The sequence below is a fragment of the Zasmidium cellare genome, assembly GCF_010093935.1.
Source record: "Zasmidium cellare ATCC 36951 unplaced genomic scaffold M409scaffold_1, whole genome shotgun sequence".
Classification (NCBI taxonomy): domain Eukaryota; kingdom Fungi; phylum Ascomycota; class Dothideomycetes; order Mycosphaerellales; family Mycosphaerellaceae; genus Zasmidium; species Zasmidium cellare.
This window is the reverse complement of record NW_022986945.1, coordinates 943,038-964,286: the sequence shown is the minus strand read 5'-3', so window position 1 is coordinate 964,286 and position 21,249 is coordinate 943,038. Positions and strand designations below refer to the sequence as shown.

Below are 21,249 nucleotides of genomic sequence, written 5' to 3'. Positions count from 1 at the left end.
TCTCTATCTGCTAACCTGTGTCATCTGAGACTGCTCTTTTCGTTTCTGTTGGTTCTTGACTCTCCAGAGTTCAAAAAGGCAGAGCGACGACACCAGAAAAGACAATCCAGCGAATATCTGAGGGTAGAGGTATCCCCATCGCCCCTTGCTCGGGCGTCTCAAGTACAACGCAATGACCTCCGCAAACGTCGTCGGCAGCACAGTTGTAAGCCACTGCAACGACAAAAAAGAAGGCACCTCAGCCAGGCCTGCCACCTCAGCACACAGAGGACCAACGGACATCCAGTAGACTCCAAGAATCGCACCGCTGATCAGCGCGAAGAAGATGAGCACGCCGAAGCTCGTCGCTGGAATCCAGATTGCGAAGACGGCTACCGCGCACGAGAACGTAGTCACGGCTGCAACTTGGATCCTCCCGAAGTAATCGCTGATCAGTCCAATTGCTGGTCGTCCAAAGCCAGTACCCAGGTTGAGCACGGCTGTGATAAGGCTGGCACGAGATTGAGGGAGGCCTACGACTTGCACGGCATAATTGGATAACGAGTAGAGGATCGTCATGTAGCCGAGAAGGTTGATAAACGCCCATGCTAGCAGCAAGAGACAATCGTACCGGCGAAGCAAGTGCGTGGCGAAACCGAGTTGCGGTGGCTTTACTTGAGCGTTACGGTCCCGGATCATGAGAGCTCCGCAGAGGTTTCCGGCGAGGCAAAGGATGCCAGTGATACGTAGTGCCCAGGAGAGCCCAATCTGCTCGATCATGGCGTTGGTAGCGAGTGAGAAGGTCAGGCCTCCGAAGCCAGAGCCTGCTGATGCTATTCCCCCGGCGAGAGAGCGTCGTTTCAGGAACCATTGAGGGAGGACCTGAATCGAGGGGATGAAAATCGCACCGAGTCCTGCACATGCGTTAGCCATGTGCCTCTGAGATGAAGTGAAAGTCACTCACCAAGTCCAATCAACACTCCCTGGCTCAAATACAACTGCCACGTTTTGTGGGCGAAAGACGCAGCAACAAAGCCCCCAGCAAACATCACAGTGCCAGCCAGCATGACACCAAGCCTTCCAACCTCTCGCGTAAGGACCGTACACAGTGGCGAAATAATCATTGCCACGCCGAATTCCAGTCCGCCGATGAGGGCGTAGTCCAGTGGTGTCGCTCCAGGAAAATAGTCCGTAGCCAGATAGTGAGAGATGTAAACTCCGTAGGATGCGGCCACACCCCATGTGAAGAAATTGATGAGACTCAGTGCTCCTGCCACGACCCAGCCAAAGCCGCCATCGGGTGGGAGTTCCACAGGTTGAACGACAGCGTCCTGAACAGCATTTGCCTGCTCCAAAGTAGCAGCATTCGCAGCATCCGCCATCGCAACCTCAGCACCCTCACCACCAACCTTCCCATTCGAAAATCTCTTCATCTTGATATTAAAAGACCGAAGACGTGGTAGACGAAGCGTTGAGAAAGCAAACCATGCTGAACGAGAGGTGCCGAACTCGCTCGCGCATCTTTTCAAGGCAAGTGCTCGTCACCTGCAAGGTGGAAAGTTGATCTAAACGGTATACAGTATCGCCCGGCACTCGGCATTCATGGGCGGCCAAGCAAGCAAAATGTCCCTCTTTTCTGCTTGGCCGATCCTTTTCGCCGCTTGCACGCGCTTGGGTGGAGCTTGCGAGCTGTGTGAGCATGTAGAAAGGGCGTGCATACGCTGCTGAGTTTGAGGATGATGGTAGCCTTTCGTGAGGCTCTGACTTCAGATCGAGCAGCAAAGCCACGTAGATCTGTAGGTTCTGGTTTGGGTATCTTGAAAGTCAACTAGATCAACTCAATCTATATCCTCGCTTTCCAATCCCATCCCACTTTCGCAAAACGAGTCGCTATTAACAGTGTGCCTCCAATGAAGAACGATATCCCAGCCCAGAGCTGAGCATGCAAGTAATTTCCTCCGTTCTGTTGAATGAGAGCTCCTGCCAACGGCGGGCCCGTCAAGCAAGCAACACTAACGACCGTGAAGGCCATTCCCATTCTCACTCCGGCCTTCTTCAGGTCTGGAACCTTGCTCAGATTCCCAAACATAGCTGGCCACAGCGCCTGCATCACCGCACTGCCGGACCCGTAGATGGCGGCAAACGCGAACAAGCCGCCCACCGAGTGGATGCCAATCCAGGCAAACATCATGATTCCTGATAGGAATGCAAAGGGGATGAGTGTGTTGAGTGTGCCAAGTCTGTCCGCGAAGTAATTCGGCAACAGTCGGAAGATGAAGCCCATGCAGACGATGGTGAGGAGCAAGTTGACAGACTGCTGATAGCTCACACCCAGGACGTTCCGGCCATATGAGCCTATGTAGAAGAAGGCAAAGTACAATCCCCAGAAGTTAAAGAACATGGCGATGCAGTATAGTGCGTATGGTGCTTCTTTGAACGACGCCCAATCGACCAGAGCGCCAGACTTTCGTGGTGGTAGGCGCGTGCGGTAAAGGGCGATCGTAACAGCGTGGAGGGCGAGCATGATGAATCCAATCACGCGGATCGTCCATGGGAAGCCCACTTTGGGCAGTAGTTGCTGGACGACGATGGGAAACACCACTCCGCCAGTGCAAGACCCGAGCGCGGTGATCCCTACCGCAAAGGCCCTCTTCTTGGCGAAGTAAGTGGTGACAAGTGCCATGGACGGACAGAACTGCAGACCATTCGCGATGCCTATGCAGACAGCTTGCGACAGGAACAGCTGGTAGAACTTGGTCGATTCCGCCATGGTAAAGATGCCAAGTATTTGGAAAAAGGCACCTGCGATGTATACATATCTGAAGAGCCCAGCGTCCGTGGCTCGGCCGGTGAAGGTTCCAATGCCGAAGAGGAGGAAGGCTTGCACGGATCCGATCCAGGATATAGTTGAAGACTCGATCCCGAGTGATGTTTGGTAATAGGTTTGGTACACGCCGAATGAGGTAAAGAAGCCAAAGGTGTTGAATATGGTGAGATGGCAGCAGAACACTTGTGTCCATGCCTGTAGTCCTCCATCAGGAGGCGGCCCTGGATCCTTCCACGATGAGGCTGCTGATTTTCCGGTGATGCTTCGTACTAAGGCGTTCGGCGCATCGTGATGGGCCTTCTCATTCTGACGTTCTTCCACGAATTCAGGGTGCTCTGCTTCCTCTATCGTTCGCTCGATCTCGTCGTCTTCGGTGTTCGGCCACGCACTCATGGCATGTTCTTCGGCCGCGTGGTCTTTGTCTTTCTCCATATCGTACTTGCTGCTTTCCGAAGCCGGTCTCGCCATGATTAATATTAAGATATAGGTTGTGTGGCGTCAGTGCCGCTTAATCAAAAGATGCCATGTGAAAACAGAGTGATGGAATCAAGTGAATCAGAAATGTCAGCACATCACCAACCTCCAAAGAGCGACACCGCTACCCCATCCTTACCGCATGTGGTACAAGTGAGTGGTCTGCATGTCGAAATATTTTTCCTCGGGCCAATCGACGCCGTCGAGTGGAGATGTTCGGGTCGCGGCAAGGGCGGGCGGGCAGTAGACTGACGGGTTTTCAGATTCGTGATGGCGTGCTGCAAGATGCCGTCGCCAACAACACTCTCTGCTTTCTAGTCCACTGAATTGGAGAAAGGCTTTTCGGTGGTCCCAAATGCCGACAGCATACTGAGCTATGAAGTCTGTCAAGACGCAACACGAAGAGGGGCGAAGATGAGGCTCTCAGGTGACAGTCTTGACCACCGGAGATCCAGCCCGGGCTCTTATGGCAGTCTTCGCTTTTGTTCATCGCAACAATAATTGCCATGGCGTAACGAGTCTCGTGACTCGTGAGCAGTAGCAGCGATCCTAATTAACAGGCTGGAGGCCATTGACGACCCGATGTTTCGTTACGCAGTAGAAGATGAAAGGAGCACTGGAATATGCTGATGTTGTGTGGCGAAGGACGACAGTTAATACCGCCAAGGAGATTGCGGACCGTCAACGGTCTGCCTCGTTTCGAGGTCTTTCGATCTCAGATGAAGCTGTTCATGTTCAAGGGACGCATGAGGCGCGAGTTAACTCTGACCGCACATCGTGATTGCTTCGTGTTATCATTACTTTGTGGAATCTGGACTCTGTGAGATGTACAGCTGGAGTCAATGCTGACCTCTTACGCCAGGACACCTCTGGGAGAACACCCCTCATGTCCGGTTCAGCGGATCTGGTGACGGCAGTGAGGCGCGCATTGTCTCGAAGCTTACTTCGAAGTCGTGTCGAACCTCAATTAGCGACTCCAGGTGTGTCTTGTTCAGCGAGACCCCATCATCTCGGGCGAGCGTGCAAGCTGTGTTGACAATGTTGGATATCTCGCGGCCATTTAACGGCTCTTTGGAAAGCCAATGCAGCACATCTGCTACTTCCAGATCCATTTGCTCAGGGGGAATAAGTTCAAGACACTGAGACCATATGCGCCGACGAGATCCTAGGTCAGGCGCAGGGTATCCCAAGGCCAGATGTACCCTGCTTTTCATGGCCTCATCGAACACTTTGATTCTGTTCGTTGTGAGGAACACAACTCCAGAGAAATACTCGAGGTGCCTTAGAAAAATCGCTACTAGAGCGTTCCTTGTTGTGTTGCCACTGTCGGCAGCATTCTGGACACGTGCCTCGAGGAATACATCTGCCTCGTCGAAAAGTACTACTGCTCTCCACAGCGTTGCTAAGCGAAGCAATTTACTTAGGTTCCGCTCAAAATATGTCGGCGAGTCGTACTTGTTCAAACTGTGCATGGACACGCTGAATAGGATGCGGTGAGTCGCCTCGGCGGCGCACTCAGCAGTAAGTGTCTTGCCCGAGCCGGGCGGGCCTGAGAAGTGTCGTGTCAGTTTCAGAATACACGGTGATCTCAAGGCTTACACACCGTAGAGGAGCACGACAAGCCCCTTACCCTTCTGTGCAGCCTCGTCGCCGTCTCTGGCGGGATATTCATGTGCTGAGACCAGGGAGCGGACCAAACGAAGCTGTTGATCCGGCAGGATAAGGGCATCATAAGGATTGCGTTTCCAATCAATTGTATGAAGCGAAGACAGGTAGAACCTGCACCATTCGCGGCGCGCAGCAGAGAAACCATGCACGAATGGTGGGCACAGAATACAGTCGGAATCAGTCACATGGTCTTTCTTGGTCACCGGCTCATAGGAAATATTCTGAGACTCGCTGTCAGTTTGAGTCAGAACTACAAGCCACAGGCTAACTTGCCTGCTGGTAACTTCGTTCGTCAATCACAATTCTGCCCCTCTCAGTGTACGGCAACCACACATGCGGAAATTTGTCCATCCCCGGTTCCCAATGGTTGGGAGGTGGTTCGTGCAAGTACTCGGAGAGACCATCGCACCTTCGCGTGCAGGTGCCAGATATCGACAGAAAATGACGACCTCGTTCCATTAGTTGAGTTTCCAGGTCGCCTCCGCCGTACCAATATCGGCGGGGAAATATTGGCAGCTCGACGATCTTGGAGGGATTGCGCTGTGCGAAGCATCGCTTCTGCATGATATTGAAGATGTGCCTCACGTTTCCGAATTGGTGGCCATCGTAACCAGTGCCGGTGCAGTGCACCTCAAAATATGGACCAACTTTTGTGCTCTCCTCGTAAGCGGTCTTCTCTACTCGCAAAAGCCATGGGTGTCCATGTTTTCTTGTGAGAACGAGGTCCCCAGGTCGATAGATAGTCCAGAGAGTGTCGTATTGAACTTGACCTTGTGCGGCGCTCTTCACTAATAGTCGCCTTGAATCGCCCATGTCGGCTTCCATGAACTCAAACAACAGATTGAGATGCATTCGGCAGTCATCGTCATGGGTAGACTCTTTAAATTGGTCCAGGTCATGCCAAAAGTGGAAAAGCATCTGAAAGGGACTTTCCATTTCAAATGGCTCAGAGAAGTCCGCTGGCACGTTTGGATGATAGCCGACCACTTCTCGAAATACCGTCAGAAGATGAGCAGAGTTTATGGTCAATGTCGTCTTTTCCAACACGTTGTCTTTGTCAAATACTTGACGCACGACAACGGCATACTGCTCGTCGGATTTGTAAAGGCCGCCCAGCTCCGTGACAGGCACAATCTCTCGCTTGCCATGCTTGCCAGAACGTTCCTGCCAAATCTTCAGTTCGCATTTCGAGCCTGTGCGGCGGTCCATGATCTCGTCGGCAGTGGTGACAACCGGCCTTGACTGCTGCTGATGTTCCTGGATTGAAGGGTCGAAGTGACCTCGAGGCAAGTCGATAAAGCTGCTGCTGCATTCTGACGCTGCGCTGGCAAAACAACTGTTGAATCATCGTTCACCGGAGCAAGCAGCATGGCGCCATTGCGCAGAGCAGCTGGGACGACTGACGTTGGCGTCTTCGCCTCGGGCGGCGCGGATTGGTCGACGGGGAGGTCATCCCAGCCCGCCTATCGTGATGCATATGCGCGTGCATGGAATGGCACGCACTGTGGCATCAATTGCGGGTGGGGGACTTCGTGATGGCTATGGAGCCGCGCGATGTTCAGAGCTTTGGTGCGGCACAGTGCAGCCAAAAGGGCCGTAGCAGAAGAAGCTCGTCGAGGATATAAGGGAAGGGAGGGGGCCAGCCGCTACCCTTGTTCTGTCGTCGCCTCGCCTCGCCCCGTCGATTAACATGGCGTCGAGCGAGTTCGCGGAAGCCATCCGCGTCTTCATCCTGGAGAAGAAGTCAGACCAAGACCGCGAGAGCGCCTTCTATCGCGAAGTCCTCACGGGCATCCGTCCCGACCGGCTCGTGTCGACCTCTCACGACGACGCCCAGGCCGAGGCGGAGCGTCTCCGCGCCTACGTTGTCGCCCTGGATCAGGAACACGGCCAGCGCAGCAAGTTGCGTGGCTTCGCCCAGCGCCTCAGTCGCGTCGTGTCCGGCCTCGTCCAGTTCACCGGCGCCTGCGATGTTCTCGTCCAGGCAGGGCCCGCGGCGGCACAGCTAGTTTACGGAGGGACTCGCCTCCTCCTGCAGCTCGCAGTGAAAGTGACCGAGTGCTACGAGAATATCGTGGCCATCTTGGAAGACATCAACGACTACGTGGACTGTTTCGCCGTGTTTGCCGCGGCACACCAGGGCTCTCGGCTGGTTCGGAAACATCTGGTGGCCTCGTACAAGGCCATCATCGACTTCTGGCTGCAGGCCTCCCAACTCCTCTCCAAACCATCCATCAGAACTCTGTTCTCGCGAACGAGGACTCAACTTAGCAGGCAATGGACCAAGTATCGAGACGTCCTGCAGGATGGGGATCGACAAGTTCGGAAAGCCTCGCAAACCGCCCAGCTTGCCAGACAGGTCCAGAACGACGCGGAAGCATCACAAGAAGCGGACCGCAAAGCTATGCGGCAAGTCATCGAGTGGATCAAGGGCAAAGAGAGCGATGATGCGCTTGACTTTCGTAGCAAATGCCGGAAGACTGCCGGAAAACGCCATAGCAACAGCTGCCAATGGTTCACCCAGCACCCAACGTTCGAATCATGGCTGGCAGCTACGAGGGGCTGGCCGTTGTGGCTCCACGCATTTCCTGGAACCGGAAAGTCGGTTCTAGCAGCTCATGTAGCTCAGCAGTTGGAAGAACAGACATGGCGCACCCATGTGGATCAACAATGGAAAGTAGCCTACTACGCCTTCTCTTTCGACGATGCTTCGAGGAAAATGACTCTCACGGCACTGAGGTCCATTGCCATACAGATCCTGACTACTTTTTCCACGGTGCCAGAAAGTGTTGACCAACTACACCACGAAGATACTTCCAAGGGATGGCAGCATTTGACCGAGCTGGACACTGCGGTCGACGTCGTCAATGCATTGATCAAGCGAGTCCCACGCATGCACATTGTCATTGATGGGCTTGATGAGTGTGGTGATCGAGTTGACCTTCTGAAAATTCTTCCAGGTCTGCTCAAGCAGCCGCCCCTAGGCGTTGTCAAATGGTTTTTGACGAGCAGGGGCGAGAGAGATTTCACGGACTTCATTCGTACCAATGATTTGTGTGCTATCAGTGCTCCACCGGAAAACTTCAAACACGACGTCCATGATTACATGACGGAGGGGCTTCGCAAATACGCGGGGCTCTGCTGCGACGACGAGATTGACATGTGGGTGACAAGGTCTGAGGGAAATTTCCTGTGGGCATACCACCTGCTGCGCTCTCTGCAGACGGACAGTCATCTTACATGTCAAGCCGACGTTATCAGAGCACTCCGAACTTTTCCAGCCGATCTCAGGGGCTACTACGAGCGCAGCATCAGATTGCTTGTAAGCAACAGATCCAATGAACAGCAGCGACTTGCAAGAAGAACGTTCATGCTTGTAGCTGGCGCTGTCCAGCCATTGCGTCTGTCTGAGATTTCTCACGCACTCGCTTGCACAGAAGCACATGGGTTTAGGAAAGATGAAATTCCAAAGCCAGGATCCATCGAGACGCTGTGTTCTGGGCTGGTCACGTTCGAGCGCGAGGCAAACACGAAACGGGATGATCCAATACTGACATTCAGTCACAAATCAGTGCGCGACTTCTTTGTTGACGATACTCTAAAAGCGACTGCTTCAGGCGCCGTCGCCAGCTTCTTTACGACGGTCCAAGACGCTTGTTGTGAATTGGGCCTTGCATGCCTCCGATATCTTTCCTGTGCATCGTACGGAAAGCCTTACGATGTGATCCGCTTCCTCGAATCGGACGAGCACGCATTCTTGCAGCACTCGTCAGCATTCTGGCATCTCTATCTCAGCCAAACAGAGCCCTCGCCTTCTACTCGTGCTTCAGTCTTGCGGTTTCTTCAGAGTCCATGCTTCTGGAGCTGTATTGCTGCTCAGACGTACACTGTACCGCACTTATTTGCTCGATACCACGAGACTAGATCCGGTCGCTATCGCCCCCAAACATACGGTCGAGCTCGGCCTAACAATGAACGAGAATTGTATTACGGATCACCTCTGCCACTGTGGCTCGATGAGCCTGGCCATGGCGCCGAAGACCTTGTGCAGAGACTGCACACGTTCATCGTGCAGTGGCACCCGATCCTCAGCTCCCACCCAGCAGCTTTCCAGCAGGCTGTAATGCACAACGAATGGGAGGCCTGTGTTCCCGAAAGAGACGGCTTTCTGTCGGATCGCGCGTCTGCCTCTTCGGTGGGCGAAGTACCAGGACCCGTGCCCGGCAAAGTGTCAGTGGCCTGTTTGAGCTTCGACATAGAACTCGACTGCGTTCTGTACCAAGTCATCGAGTACGATGACGGGACTGGTGTTCGACATGTGAAGAAATTCTCGCAAAGCGTGCCTTGCGACATGGTGAAGCCCGTTGGGACACTGTTATCCAGCCAAGATATTTCCAGTGTTCAACAAGGCAACATTGTCATCTTCAAGGACTGCTTCACTCATGACTCATCCTGGAGGGTTCATTGCGATTCTTTGGCTGTGGAGAAATCGAGTTCATCTTCACATAAGCTGACTGAGCTGCTCTACCCTCAAGCCACTGACGGAGGGTGGACGGTGCACGAAACTCCATGTACCATACAAGGGCAAGGCATTTGTTATTGTGGGCCCAATGCTTTCTACTGCGTATCTGACAAGCGACCTATACGAAGTCACGGTCCGAGCAATCGCAGCGGCACGAATAGTGGGTCCGGATCTGATCAATCTTCACCATCCTCGGACTCTGACGATAGTGCGATTGAACTTGACCACGACCTTGGGCATTCATTGAACCGCTGCATAATCCTTGTGTCTCCAACAGCACCACCAAAATGGAGCTTTTGGCAGTCAGAAAGGCGTCACGAATTCATGCAGCCTGCTTGCAGTCCGCAAGGCGCCATAGCTGTATGGAGTCCGCGGACTTATGAAGCAAACTTCATGAGAGTAGCTTCTGGCCAGGTAATGTCGGCGGTACTTCCGGAACCTTCAAGCGCGGAGTTTGGCAAACAGACTGCTGTCTTCAAGTCCTTTCATTTCTCACGATCCGAGGACGTAATCTACTATCTCGTCTATACTGTCGATGCGGCGGGTTTTGACGTCCTGCATCAGCGACTATCCATCTCTTCGCTAAGCCTGTCCTGGTCCAGCAACGGGAACCCTCAGCTCGACCGCATCAGCTCGCAACGCGCCATTGACACGGCATCAATTGGGCATCTGCAGTCACCGTACATTCTCACCGCATGGACTTCTGATTTCGTCTACGTGGCAATGCCGCCGCTGACATGCGATCCAAAGCTCGTACGACTTCGACTGTCCAGTATACTGCAAGATGGCTCCGAGCCCGAATTCGAGACACCTGTGGAGCCGATCTACTTTCCCAGCAACACTCCACAGAGGCATCCGAAGCTGTACGCAACGACTACTGCCGAAGGGCGGGAGAAGATTGTCCTGACGTTAGACTCCTTCGGGGAAGTGGAACAGCCAGCTGTTGTCATGATGTGGACGTTCCACCTCGACTCGGACTGGCGAGCTTGGAACAAAGACACAGACACAGAGTCAGAAGAGTATAAGCGTAAGGACGACGTTTACCAGCGGCTACGAGGCTCGTTCGTGGCAGCGAATCAGAAATTCTACGTACCGATTCGGAGCGGCTTGGATTGGAGAAAGAAGGCATTCTTGTCGTGTGCGTAGTCGGGTGTTGTTTTCAAAAGGCTGCTTTTGCATATTCTTTAATCATCGTGGAATCTATACTACTACAGTCGCCTATGTGACCCCACACACCGCGAGGCCCCTGATCCCAAACCGCCATCACCAAAACGTACGTTTGTCGCCATTCACGGACACCAGCTTTCCAAATAGAGCCTGCACATATCTATATCTCTTTCGTACGGATCCCCTAGGTACGTCGGTCCAAGTCTAAGCAGCATATTTGTTCTATCGTTGTGCGGCCACTTTGTTCGGCCAAAGCACTTCATATCTAGTACTTGAAGCTGGGGGTCGGCGAACCGAATGCAGCATGTTTTCTAAGATGGCTTGAGCAGGAGCATGCCTTCTAGGAGAATGCAGCCTGGGTATCGTGGTGGGATTTTGATGTATGCAGTCATTGGGCTTGAACAACGTACCCATACCCGATGGTGGCTGACTGGATGTACTTGTGATGAAGGAGTCATCACCTTCTCACTCGATCGAGCTCAATCGGTACCTGCAGCATCAGCGAAAGGCACATTTCTTGCGTCTCGCTCCAAGTGCGGAGAAAATGCTTGGATGATTTTGATTTGCACGCGTCTGTTGCGTATCACAACACCCTGACTAGAGAGTCCCACGATTATAGACCAGATCCTCAATGTGATACCCAAAAGCTGGAGGGGAGAGGCGTAAAGTTGGAGCAGATTACTTTGATCCGAACTTCCCTACATCACGATCTATGCAGCCACGCAACTGGCGGTACTTGGACACGCCGTTGCCCAGCTACACACAACACACTTGCGAATCGTACCAGGGTAATTGAACGGACCAGTTCATGACCATCAGCGCTGGATGCGGTGTTACCCCCTCATACGGATAGTACTCGCTCGTTAGTTACGAGGCATTCTTTCGTCTACTTAGAACCTATACTTCTAGCACTAATAAGCCTTTTCAGGAGAATTATCGTTTTGTGAACTTGAGGGGATCCAAGTTCGATCAGGCGATTGCGGAGTTGCCTCGAGATGTTCCTTTAGGTCTGCCTCGTTGCCTGGCTCGGGATGCATGAATGGCTGACGAAGATCGTGTCAGTGCTCGGCAAAGGTGTGGCGGTCGAGCCCAATCGTGAGTCCTTGATAGGTATTCTGTCAAGTATGAAAGGCAATGCTGACAGCAGAGATAGGAAAGGTCCAAATCGACTACTCCCTGAAAGGCGTGCGAGATGCAGCAAGATATCTCCGGCAAGATATCAAAGCGTTGGCTCAGCCGGCGTTGGATGCTGAAGATGCTGGGGAGCCTGCTCCACGGTACGCAATGTACAGTGTCTGGGTGAGTCAAGAGCACAGATATTACCATACATACAAGCACCTCTGACAAGGCCCTCTTCCCAGCGGCCTCTCAAACCCGTCAAGCGAGACCCCCTCGTCGTCTGCGACTACCGGACCGTAGACCATTCCGAAATCGCAGAAGTCTTCTACCGAAGCCCGAGCGATATCTGCGACGAATACCTCGCATCCTCATGCATGATTTTGCCGCCCAAAGACGCTTCGAAGCAGAAGTGGTACTGGATGCCGGGGCAGACACCAGATGATGTGCTGATCATCAAGATTGGGGACACGCAGAGTGAGGTTGAGAATGGGATTGCTGGAGGTATCCCTCATGTTTCGCCCGTCGTGAACGGTGTGGAGGATGTGCAAGAGGCTAGGACGAGTATTGAGGTTAGGTGTTGGCGTTCTGTTAGGAGGTTGTCTGTGGATGGTCAAGATGCTGTGGTGTTCGGCGGGGAGACGTCGCCATTTAGACTGAGAATTTTGGACACTGCTACCCCGTCATCGATCATGTGTTCAAGCTTGATATCCAAGGAAAAAAGAGGAAGAAGGGAGAGGTCTCGAGACAAGCCTCGCCAAGCGCCGTTGAAGCTTCTTTCCATGACCCCTGAAATGAATGATCCTGGCGGATGCATAACTTCCCAACCTGCCGTCGTAGTACTCTTTCTCTATACCACTGATGCAGGTCATTCAACAAAGACCAACAATGTTGTCATATGCAGCCAGCAAACAACCATGCCGCTCTTCACTGCTGCTGCTCTCAGCGCCGAAGATCGCTGCCCATCACGTCATCAAACACGAGCAACCTGCATGAGCCCCAAAAAGCTCACTGCACTGCACGTGTCCGGGCCACTGAGATCGATTAGTGCATTTGCGGTGACCAGGTTTGTAGCAGCAGACCTCCTGTTCCATTTCCCCCTTCCTTCCCTGTTCCTCCAAACAACACAGCCAAAGCAAAGCAAAAAATGTCCTACTACAACGACTCCTACGGCGGCGGCGCCCCTCCACCACCCCAGGTCCCCCCTCCATGGTTCGCCGAATGGGAACCCCGCGAAAACCGCTACATCTTCGTGAACCGCCAGACGGGCGAACGACAATGGAACCCTCCTCACCAACAGTACGGCGGCGACGGCGGAAACCCAGGCTACGACGGCGGCTACGGCTCCGGTCCCTACGGCGGCCCGGGTCCAGCAAACTACGGCCCTCCCCAATCCGAACCCCGCCACGAAGAGAAGAAACACCACGGCTGGATGGGCGCCGCCCTAGGGGCCGCCGCCGGTCTCGCGGGCGGAGCGTTCCTCATGCACGAGGGCCATGAGGTCAAGGAGGACTACGAGGAGGACAAGTACAAAGTCGACCAGTGGGGGAATCGGGTCGAGAACAATGTGGAGAATTTCCCGGAGGATGCGGCGGAGTGGACAGGCAGGAAGGTTGGGGAGGTGGAGGATATTCCGCAGGATGTGGAGCAGGGGTTTGATAGGTTTGGGGATCGCGTGGAGAGGAAGTGGGATAATGCTGTGGATGATGTTGAGGTGAGTGTAATACACAGGCTGATGTGTTTGGGACGATGCTGATTTTGGTTGTTTAGGATGCACCAGAGGACGTGGCCAACTGGGCGGGCGACAAAGTAGGGGACGTCGAGAGGTTTGGAGACGACGTGGACAGATATGGTGATCGAATTGACGACGCCTATGATGCTGGCCGTGACGAGGGACGGTACGATGATTGAACGAGCAGCTGAAGGTGATTCGAGTAGCGGCATAGCGATGGCATAGCGAGTTCTGCAGTTGCATTTGATTTCGAAGAGCTCGATGTCATGAAGCTCGTCTCTATGAATCGGACATCTATGTTACAGTGTGTCGCTTCAGGCAAAGACACAACACGATTACATCCCCTCAAACCCGCCATCGTCACCATCATCGGCGTCGCCTTCGCCCTCGATGATCTCCTTGGCCAACTCGCGCTCCCGCTCACGAGCCTTTGCTGCCTCAGCAATCTCTTGACGGTGCTTGTTCATCGGATATCTCATAGCCATGACACACTCATCCCTCATGCCCAGCAACGCACTGATACGTGCGTGGAACGCCTCTGAGGGTTCCGTGGTGCTGTAGGCGTCCTTTTGTGGCACCGTCACCATGTGTCCGTTCTGGTGATCGAGAGAAGCCTCAATCACTCCGTCACGAATAGCCTTCGCAGTGATGTATTCAGCCGACTCTTCAGAATCCACGCCCAACCGAGTGCAGATATCACGCAGAGAAATGCGGGAGTATGAAAGCGAGAGCATGCGCACGCCCGTCTTGATGACATTTTGCCGTAAACGGAGGATAAGAGTGTATGTGCCATCTTTTCGGAACTGAGGCTCGTTGACAGTGGAGCACTTGAGGAAGGCTTGGAGATCGCCGACACGCACGGCTTGTACGAGTTTGAAGTATGGGTAGAGGGCGGCTTCGAGAGCAGGCTGGCGGAACAGCGATCGGTCGGGAATGTCACCCATAAGAAGCTCCACCACGATCAAGAGCTTGGTAGCTTGCTGGTAGAAGCCAACAGCAGGACCAGTGGTGGGCGACTTCCTCGTGGCGGACTCCAGATGTTCGTGTGCTTGGGTGTAGGCGAGTTGGATAGCGCGGATGCGGCCGAGGTAGTACAGGTAGCGGCATACTTGGTTGTTTGAAGCGGTCATCGGGAACTGCGTCTGAGCAACGAGAAGGTCGGCTTGGGTGATGTCGGCGGTGCTGATGTAGTTGCGTAAGAGCAGCACTGTCACGGCGGCCTGTGTGTCAGTATCCTTGCGCAAGACAGCCGAGCGAAGGGCTGCGAGCAGCTTCGGTCGGGTATCGATGACCGGCGATTGCTTCGACGGCGGCTTCGGGTCGAGGTTCTCGTGGAATAACGCGTAATAGAAGTATGCCTTGGCTCCGATCTGGTCAAGCGTTCGTCGATTCCAGCTGCGAATCCTCTCCACGAAGTTCTCGCTGAACTCTGCGCCCTTCTCAAACTCGCCATTGTCGTGCAGATAGACCTGAGGATGTCAGCATTTTTCCAAATTGCCATTCCCAGATTTTCCCCAACCTGAACCAAAACACCCAGATACGCCCAGATCTCGGGGTGTGTCTGCTCTTCCGGCGCTTCCTTGCCTGCTGACGCAGATGTGCCGTTTTGCTGATGCTTCTCCGGTAGCAGCTCTTCCAATATTTGCCGTCCCCGATTCGATGCTTTTGGGTATGCTGTGCGAATGCCGGCGATCAAGGCGTCGGGGAAGTTGGATGCTTTGCGGAGGGTTGCGATGCTGCGGAGGGCTCTGAGGGTGAATCGCGAGTCGAAGCTGTCTACTGCCTCGTTGATGAGAGCGAAGTTGTTGGTGATGACTGTCAGAATATGCATTAGTATTCAGTGTTGGCGAGGCGGCAGAGGCAACGTACTTCGCTCTGGTGGCAGGTCAGGCGCTGGGCCGACGCTCTCTGCCTGTTTCTCGCCGTTGACGGCATCGATGTCCATCTTGTCCGCCATCTTCGGTATCAGATAGACGGTACTGTGGGAACGGAGGTGCGGGTGTTGGTGTTGGTTGATGTCGTGTGCTTGGGGAGACCAAACTGCAGCTGCAGTTGAGCTCTGACGGCGACGGTGGCCCTTGCTCTGCCTCACTCGGCTGAATCTCGGATGGTTTGTCACATGGAAACGCGACTTTGACTTCACTTCGTCAACAACAAGTACCACCACCACACACCGCAAACATCGAATTTTAAACCAACGCAGGACGTGTAAAAGTGGACACACGTTTTGTTGCTCTCATGGCGTCCCTCTTCAACTCCCACCTGGAGCAGATCTCCCTCTGCGCTACGTCCATTGGCGAGTTGCCTTTCCAAGGACCCAAGGCCTTCAGCAATGCTCTGCTTTCCCAGCACGACATTACTGCTTTGATACGCGACACTGAAGCGCACGAGCGAGCATTGTTCCACCTAGCTCCGCCTCCTTTGCCCAGCAAATCGGCCGCTCAGGACTTTGTAGCAGGACCTCCAAGTGGTCCCGCACAGTCGACGACTTCCCGCAGGGCTACTGTTTATGGACAACGTCAGCCCAAAAGTAAAGCCGTAGCAGCCGTGCTTGGTGGCGAGCTTTATCAACGGACCAGAAAAGAAGGCGCCGCAGTTCGACAGAAAGGCGAGGTCGATGTCGAGGTCCTACTCGAAGGTGCCGAGAAATTGTTGGGCGTCTACCCAGTTCCTGGCGCCGCCGAACGAATCACTCAGCTCAGACGTCGGCATCAGCAACTTGCTGCGAACATTGCGCATTATGAGACTGTCGTGAGCCAACAAAGCGCAGAGCTGGCTAGCATGAATCAGCCTACCTACGACGATGACATTGACGAGATTCTGGATGATGAGCCAACTGTGTCAGCACCTCCTATGACCAAAGAAGATCTTGAACGTGAAGAAGCTGAAATTCAGGAGCTTGAACGCAAGAAGAAGACCCTCGAAGACCGCGTGACTGGCATGGAACGAGATCTGGGTGGCTTGATGAGGTAGTGCAGAGACTGCTGGGACACACGCTTCATTGACTGCTGGCTTAACGCCGTTTGCCGGGACCCATGATAGTTTTGCAGCATACACGCTCGAAGTATGCATGGTCTACAGGCATGCCAAAGGACCTCTTGCATGGAAGAATGTCTCCCAACGGTGTAAGAGCTCTTCCGCCGCTGCGCAGGTTGAACTCCTCAATTCGATCATCCATCAAACATGGCGGAGCAAAACGAATCCAAGCATATTGTCGAACACGAAGTTGAGCAAGATGATCAACAAGGCGCATCGAGAACTACCGACGCATTCGACCTTCGACGCCTCGAACGTGACCCCGATCCTATGCAGTACACAGATGAGCGTCGGCTGCGTAACCAGATATTTTGTATGTAGCTTGAAGGCTTTGAGGCTGCAGCCAGTCCTAATCTGACCCGGCCTGGTGACTAACAAGCACTAGGCAAAGCCCGAGATCTTTACCTTGCGCCGGCTACTGCACAGCTCATTGATGGACTCACAGAGCTCCAGGCCCATCTCGCAGTCATGGTAGGCGGAGAACTCGGTGTCTATCGAGCGGACTTGTTGATCTTTGAGCACAATGGGATTGTCCTGGGCCAGCCAGAATCTACGAGAGTAGAGGCACTGCGAAAGCTGCTAGAGAGATTGACGGATCACTGGGATAATTGGCAGCTGAACCTGGCTCTTGCTGGACAATGAAAGTGTGGTGACAGTGGCAAAGATCGTAGTCTCTGTTGATCACAATGACAAGAGTCCAGGTCTTTGCTGTCCTTTACCGAGGGCACATGTCTGCGACGTCTGTTATTCCGATATTACAACAAATTCTTCTACATATGGCAGGCTACAAGACTCAGTCGCGACATAGACCACAGGCAGATGACAGCGTAGCACTCACAAATACCTTGCTAGTCATACGAACCAGCAAGCTCAGGGGCAAAATCCGCATGGCCAGCAACACCGCAGAGAGAATATTAGTAATTTACGGCAAACACTTCGAGTCCAGGCACATCGTCGAAGCAACTGTGGCTGGCGCTAGTGACTTACCCTCGACATCACACCGGGGATGGCTGCCCGGGTCAGGCTATTCAGGGGCAAGATCCGGTTGGTTAGCAAGACCACAAGCGCGACTCAAATGATGTGCGACAAACACTCTGAGTAAAGGGAGAGCACCGAGGCAATCAAAACTTGCAGTATTGACTAATACTCGACCGCCCCCTACTAGCTGTTTGGCCGGCCCAGGCTCCCCGAGGCGTTTGCTACAATGGGTGACTCCCAAGGAAGAGGGTATATAAGAACTGGCTTTGTACCCCGTAGGCCTTCTAGATTATCAGAACACGACAGAAACCACAACCATGCCCTCCAAACCTCAAAGCAACCAAGTCCGCCCAAGACAGCAGTCCTTCAGGGCGGAGCCCAAGGCAAGCAGACCAGCACAAGAATCCTCGAGACCTAAGATTACAACTCAGCGCAAGCATCACTCCAGTGATCGCGAGGTCGTCGAACGCATCACCGAGCAAAACACAAAACACAATGCGGGCGCCCATCGCCCATCGAGTCACCCATCGAGAAGTCACAGCGGGAACAAGGCCGGCAAAGAACTTTCTCATTCCACAAAACAATTGGCCTCCACAAAAGACCAGTTCTATGGCCAGCAATACAGTTCCAAGACCGCGAAAGAACCAAGCATCATTGTGAGATCCATGGAGACCAACAGGGATGGCAGCTGGAAGAATAGAAAGGTTGAGATCTCCAAAGATGGTGGCTACAGGGCGGTACGTGTCTATTTGCAACGCACTTACGAGATGTGTGTGAATGAGAGGCTAATCTGGGCGTCGTATAGTACGAGATTCAGGGAATGGCGGGAGGTGCTATGTGCTTGACGGATGTGCATAGGAAGGCGATTGATCGTGTGTTGGGGCGGTGAATTTCGCTTTGAGGTGGATGTGGGATGGTGTACTACGGTTCATGTTTCCACCGCGGAGGACGGATTGGAAGTTGTGATGAGCTCTGCGGAAGTGATTCAAGTATCGACTTATCAGAGCGATGTTTTAGATAATGGATGCACATATAATGCAAGCAATCACGCCAGGAGCAGAGCGTCAGACATTCACCTTAATTAGAGTTTCACTAGCCCACGTGCACGGATCACATCAAGAATCGACTTCATTCAAAATGTTCCTGCAATTATCTCACCTCTTCATCAAACATGAACCTGACATATCCAGTCAACCAAGCACCTTCTAGTGCTTCTCGACCTGCGTAACACTGATCTCCCCCTTGTCATCCGCATTAACACGGTCAATCGAATCCCTCTCAACATCAACATCCTTCGTCGGCACGGCACCGAACAACTCGTCCATCTTCTCCAAACTTATGCCCTTGGTCTCTGGGATTAAGAACCAGGTGAAAACGAACATGCAGAAGCAGAAGGATCCGTAGATGAAGTACGCGCTGTGAGCGCATGTTAGCCGGAAGTTCCTGCAATCCAAGACTGCGAAGCTTACCCATATCCGCCCTTGCCCACGGTGGCAATCATATTCGGCGTGGCCCTCGCGACGAAAAAGTTGAACAGCCACTGCGTCGCCGCTCCCAGCGATACATTCAACGCCCTCAGCCTCGCCGTCGGGATCTCACTAACGTAGATCCAGCAGACCGGTCCCCAGCCAAACTGGAAGAACACAGCGAAGAGATAGATGCACACAATCGCCACGTAGCCCGCTGCTGGGACAGGCGCACCGGATTTGGGTGGCTCGACTCGGACGTAGATTCCGATGTAGTACATGCAGAGGCCTTGGGCGATGGAGGTCCAGAGAAGGGAGCGGCGACGGCCGAGAGAGTCGGCTGCGAGGGCGAGGAAGAGGGCGCAGCCGACCATTTTGAGGACGCCGTAGATTCCGGTGGCGAAGAGGGAGGATTCGGTGCCGTCGAGGCCGAGATTGGAGAAGATTTGCGGTGCCTGTGGAAATGAAGGTTAGTGCTGTTTTCTCCAGGGCCTGGTCGGATATCTTGGCTTTGAGTACTCACATAGTAGTTGATAGCGTTCGTACCTAGAGATTTCGTTAGTCGAAGGTTCACATGATAAAGGCATTTCGAACTCACCAGTCATCTGCTGGCAAATCATCAAACCAACAGTGATGAGTGCACGCTTGCGGTTGCCAGGTATCGTGACCATCTCTCTAACCAAGTCTTTGAAAGATGAACCACCGGTCAAGTGGCGCTCATATTCTAGTTGGTCGAACATCTCCTTGATTTCGGCTTGGACGTACTCGTGGGACTGAGGGAGGTTTCGAACACGGGAGAGGACTTGGGTCGATTCTTCCCAACGGTCCTTGCGAGCGAGCCTAAGGATAGTCAATTTTCGTGCAAGTAGTGTGGTGTGTGATGTATTACTTACCATCTTGGTGTCTCACTGCTGAAGAACATGCCGAAGAAGAGTATCAAGGCGGGCAGGCCCTGTAGAGCCAGGGGAACAACGTATTGGACAGTGCCCGAGCTGTGCAGAAGCGAGCCATAGTTGATCCAGAACGCAATGCAGACACCAGTGACGATGAAGAACTGGTACATACCCGTGAGCGCACCACGGATAGCTCGAGGTGCATTCTCGGATGTGTAGAGGGGTGTGACCATGGACGCTGCTCCTACACCGACACCAGCGATGAATCTGAACAGCGGTCAGAGATGTCTAAACAGACAATTTGTTTGTCTGCGCGCACGACATACCTTCCAATGTACATGACAGGAAAGTGACCATTAGCAGCAGCTTGCATTACAGCACCAAGTGTTGCAAGACATGCAGCGATCATGAGTCCATAGCGTCGCCCAAGCCTGTCGGCGACGAAACCAGCAAGGAGTGCGCCGAGGAAGCAGCCAGCTTGAAGGGTGGATACGATGTTGGCTTCAAGGTTTGCGGAGAGTGTCTTATTCTCGTTTGCCTTTGGTAGGCCGTACTTTCTAGACAAGAATCAGCATGTTGTGGTCTCGAAGAAGACAGCCAGCGTACTCTCTGAATGGATCGAGCTTCAAGACTCCTCCGATGATTCCTGAGGACGATTCAGCAATGCCTTTAAGACTGTACTCAGACAGTCGAGACTCACCGGTATCCATTCCAAACAGCATGCCACCAAAACAAGCACTGGCGCAGAGAAGATACACCCTCCAGTTATAGATCTCAGGCGGATCACTCTTCGCCGCCTCATTGCGAATAATCTTCTGAATGAAACCCATGATGCCTCTCTTCCACCTGCTGGTGAGCAATACAAAACAGAATCAAAACCCACGAGCAGCGAAGCTGCGTCCTTTTCAACAGCGACCTCTCACTCCAAGTATCATTGGACGGGTAATATATCACTCCTTGGCAGCCACGCCCCCGGGTCAAAGGTCACCGGCGACCACCCTCAGCCTCAGAACGAGTCGACACACACCTCAAACGTGGACGTCCTCGTGCCATGCTTTGTCAAGTTCCACCAAACCGTTCTTGTGTCCATGCATCTGTAACGCACCCCAGTCGTGAACCCCAGATCCCCGCAATGCCCAGACGGAGCCATGCACTCCGCTGCACGATCCGTGGCCTAGGCTCGTCGCATGCGTTGGGGGTCGACAGGTCAGAATGCGAGGATGGATGAATTCTTCCGTCAATGGAAGATTGTCCTTGAGCAGTGGCGTTGTTGGTAGCCAGGGCTTGGGAGGTTGTACAAAAGGATTCAAGCACCTGGGGGAAGAACCACTTTGGGGGTCGCAACCCTTGAACGCCTGGAGCCGACATGCGAACAGGAGAGATCTACATTT

General features: G+C 53.4%; 10 protein-coding genes across 10 annotated transcripts; 5 read left to right on the top strand and 5 right to left on the bottom strand.

Moving 5' to 3' along the window:
- Positions 1-3: 3 nt before the first annotated feature.
- M409DRAFT_35119 (uncharacterized protein) lies at positions 4-1,361 on the bottom strand (the record flags this gene model as incomplete). Its single annotated transcript, XM_033810348.1, has 2 exons — positions 4-893; positions 944-1,361. 2 exons carry the CDS (start codon positions 1,359-1,361, stop codon positions 4-6), a joined length of 1,308 nt encoding a protein of 435 aa, XP_033674647.1.
- A 461-nt stretch (positions 1,362-1,822) lies between these two features.
- M409DRAFT_35343 (uncharacterized protein) lies at positions 1,823-3,199 on the bottom strand (the record flags this gene model as incomplete). The annotated part of the gene is made up of 1 exon (XM_033810379.1): positions 1,823-3,199. The coding sequence occupies one exon, from the start codon at positions 3,197-3,199 to the stop codon at positions 1,823-1,825; it is 1,377 nt and encodes a 458-aa protein (XP_033674646.1).
- Positions 3,200-4,164: 965 nt separating this feature from the next.
- M409DRAFT_48688 (uncharacterized protein) lies at positions 4,165-6,157 on the bottom strand (the record flags this gene model as incomplete). Its single annotated transcript, XM_033811014.1, has 3 exons — positions 4,165-4,829; positions 4,884-5,179; positions 5,358-6,157. The coding sequence occupies 3 exons, from the start codon at positions 6,155-6,157 to the stop codon at positions 4,165-4,167; spliced, it is 1,761 nt and encodes a 586-aa protein (XP_033674645.1).
- Positions 6,158-6,638: 481 nt separating this feature from the next.
- On the top strand, positions 6,639-10,616 carry M409DRAFT_48687 (uncharacterized protein; the record flags this gene model as incomplete). Its single annotated transcript, XM_033811013.1, has 1 exon — positions 6,639-10,616. The coding sequence occupies one exon, from the start codon at positions 6,639-6,641 to the stop codon at positions 10,614-10,616; it is 3,978 nt and encodes a 1,325-aa protein (XP_033674644.1).
- A 2,284-nt stretch (positions 10,617-12,900) lies between these two features.
- M409DRAFT_62023 (uncharacterized protein) lies at positions 12,901-13,664 on the top strand (the record flags this gene model as incomplete). The annotated part of the gene is made up of 2 exons (XM_033814984.1): positions 12,901-13,467; positions 13,524-13,664. 2 exons carry the CDS (start codon positions 12,901-12,903, stop codon positions 13,662-13,664), a joined length of 708 nt encoding a protein of 235 aa, XP_033674643.1.
- A 156-nt stretch (positions 13,665-13,820) lies between these two features.
- On the bottom strand, positions 13,821-15,442 carry M409DRAFT_48685 (uncharacterized protein; the record flags this gene model as incomplete). Its single annotated transcript, XM_033811012.1, has 3 exons — positions 13,821-14,954; positions 15,005-15,300; positions 15,355-15,442. 3 exons carry the CDS (start codon positions 15,440-15,442, stop codon positions 13,821-13,823), a joined length of 1,518 nt encoding a protein of 505 aa, XP_033674642.1.
- Positions 15,443-15,723: 281 nt separating this feature from the next.
- M409DRAFT_16026 (uncharacterized protein) lies at positions 15,724-16,458 on the top strand (the record flags this gene model as incomplete). Its single annotated transcript, XM_033803460.1, has 1 exon — positions 15,724-16,458. One exon carries the CDS (start codon positions 15,724-15,726, stop codon positions 16,456-16,458), a length of 735 nt encoding a protein of 244 aa, XP_033674641.1.
- Positions 16,459-16,668: 210 nt separating this feature from the next.
- M409DRAFT_48684 (uncharacterized protein) lies at positions 16,669-17,163 on the top strand (the record flags this gene model as incomplete). Its single annotated transcript, XM_033811011.1, has 2 exons — positions 16,669-16,834; positions 16,907-17,163. The coding sequence occupies 2 exons, from the start codon at positions 16,669-16,671 to the stop codon at positions 17,161-17,163; spliced, it is 423 nt and encodes a 140-aa protein (XP_033674640.1).
- A 653-nt stretch (positions 17,164-17,816) lies between these two features.
- M409DRAFT_16024 (uncharacterized protein) lies at positions 17,817-18,388 on the top strand (the record flags this gene model as incomplete). Its single annotated transcript, XM_033803459.1, has 2 exons — positions 17,817-18,236; positions 18,305-18,388. 2 exons carry the CDS (start codon positions 17,817-17,819, stop codon positions 18,386-18,388), a joined length of 504 nt encoding a protein of 167 aa, XP_033674639.1.
- A 316-nt stretch (positions 18,389-18,704) lies between these two features.
- On the bottom strand, positions 18,705-20,688 carry M409DRAFT_16023 (uncharacterized protein; the record flags this gene model as incomplete). Its single annotated transcript, XM_033803458.1, has 8 exons — positions 18,705-18,915; positions 18,969-19,420; positions 19,489-19,511; positions 19,564-19,805; positions 19,859-20,125; positions 20,185-20,415; positions 20,465-20,504; positions 20,559-20,688. 8 exons carry the CDS (start codon positions 20,686-20,688, stop codon positions 18,705-18,707), a joined length of 1,596 nt encoding a protein of 531 aa, XP_033674638.1.
- Positions 20,689-21,249: the final 561 nt, after the last annotated feature.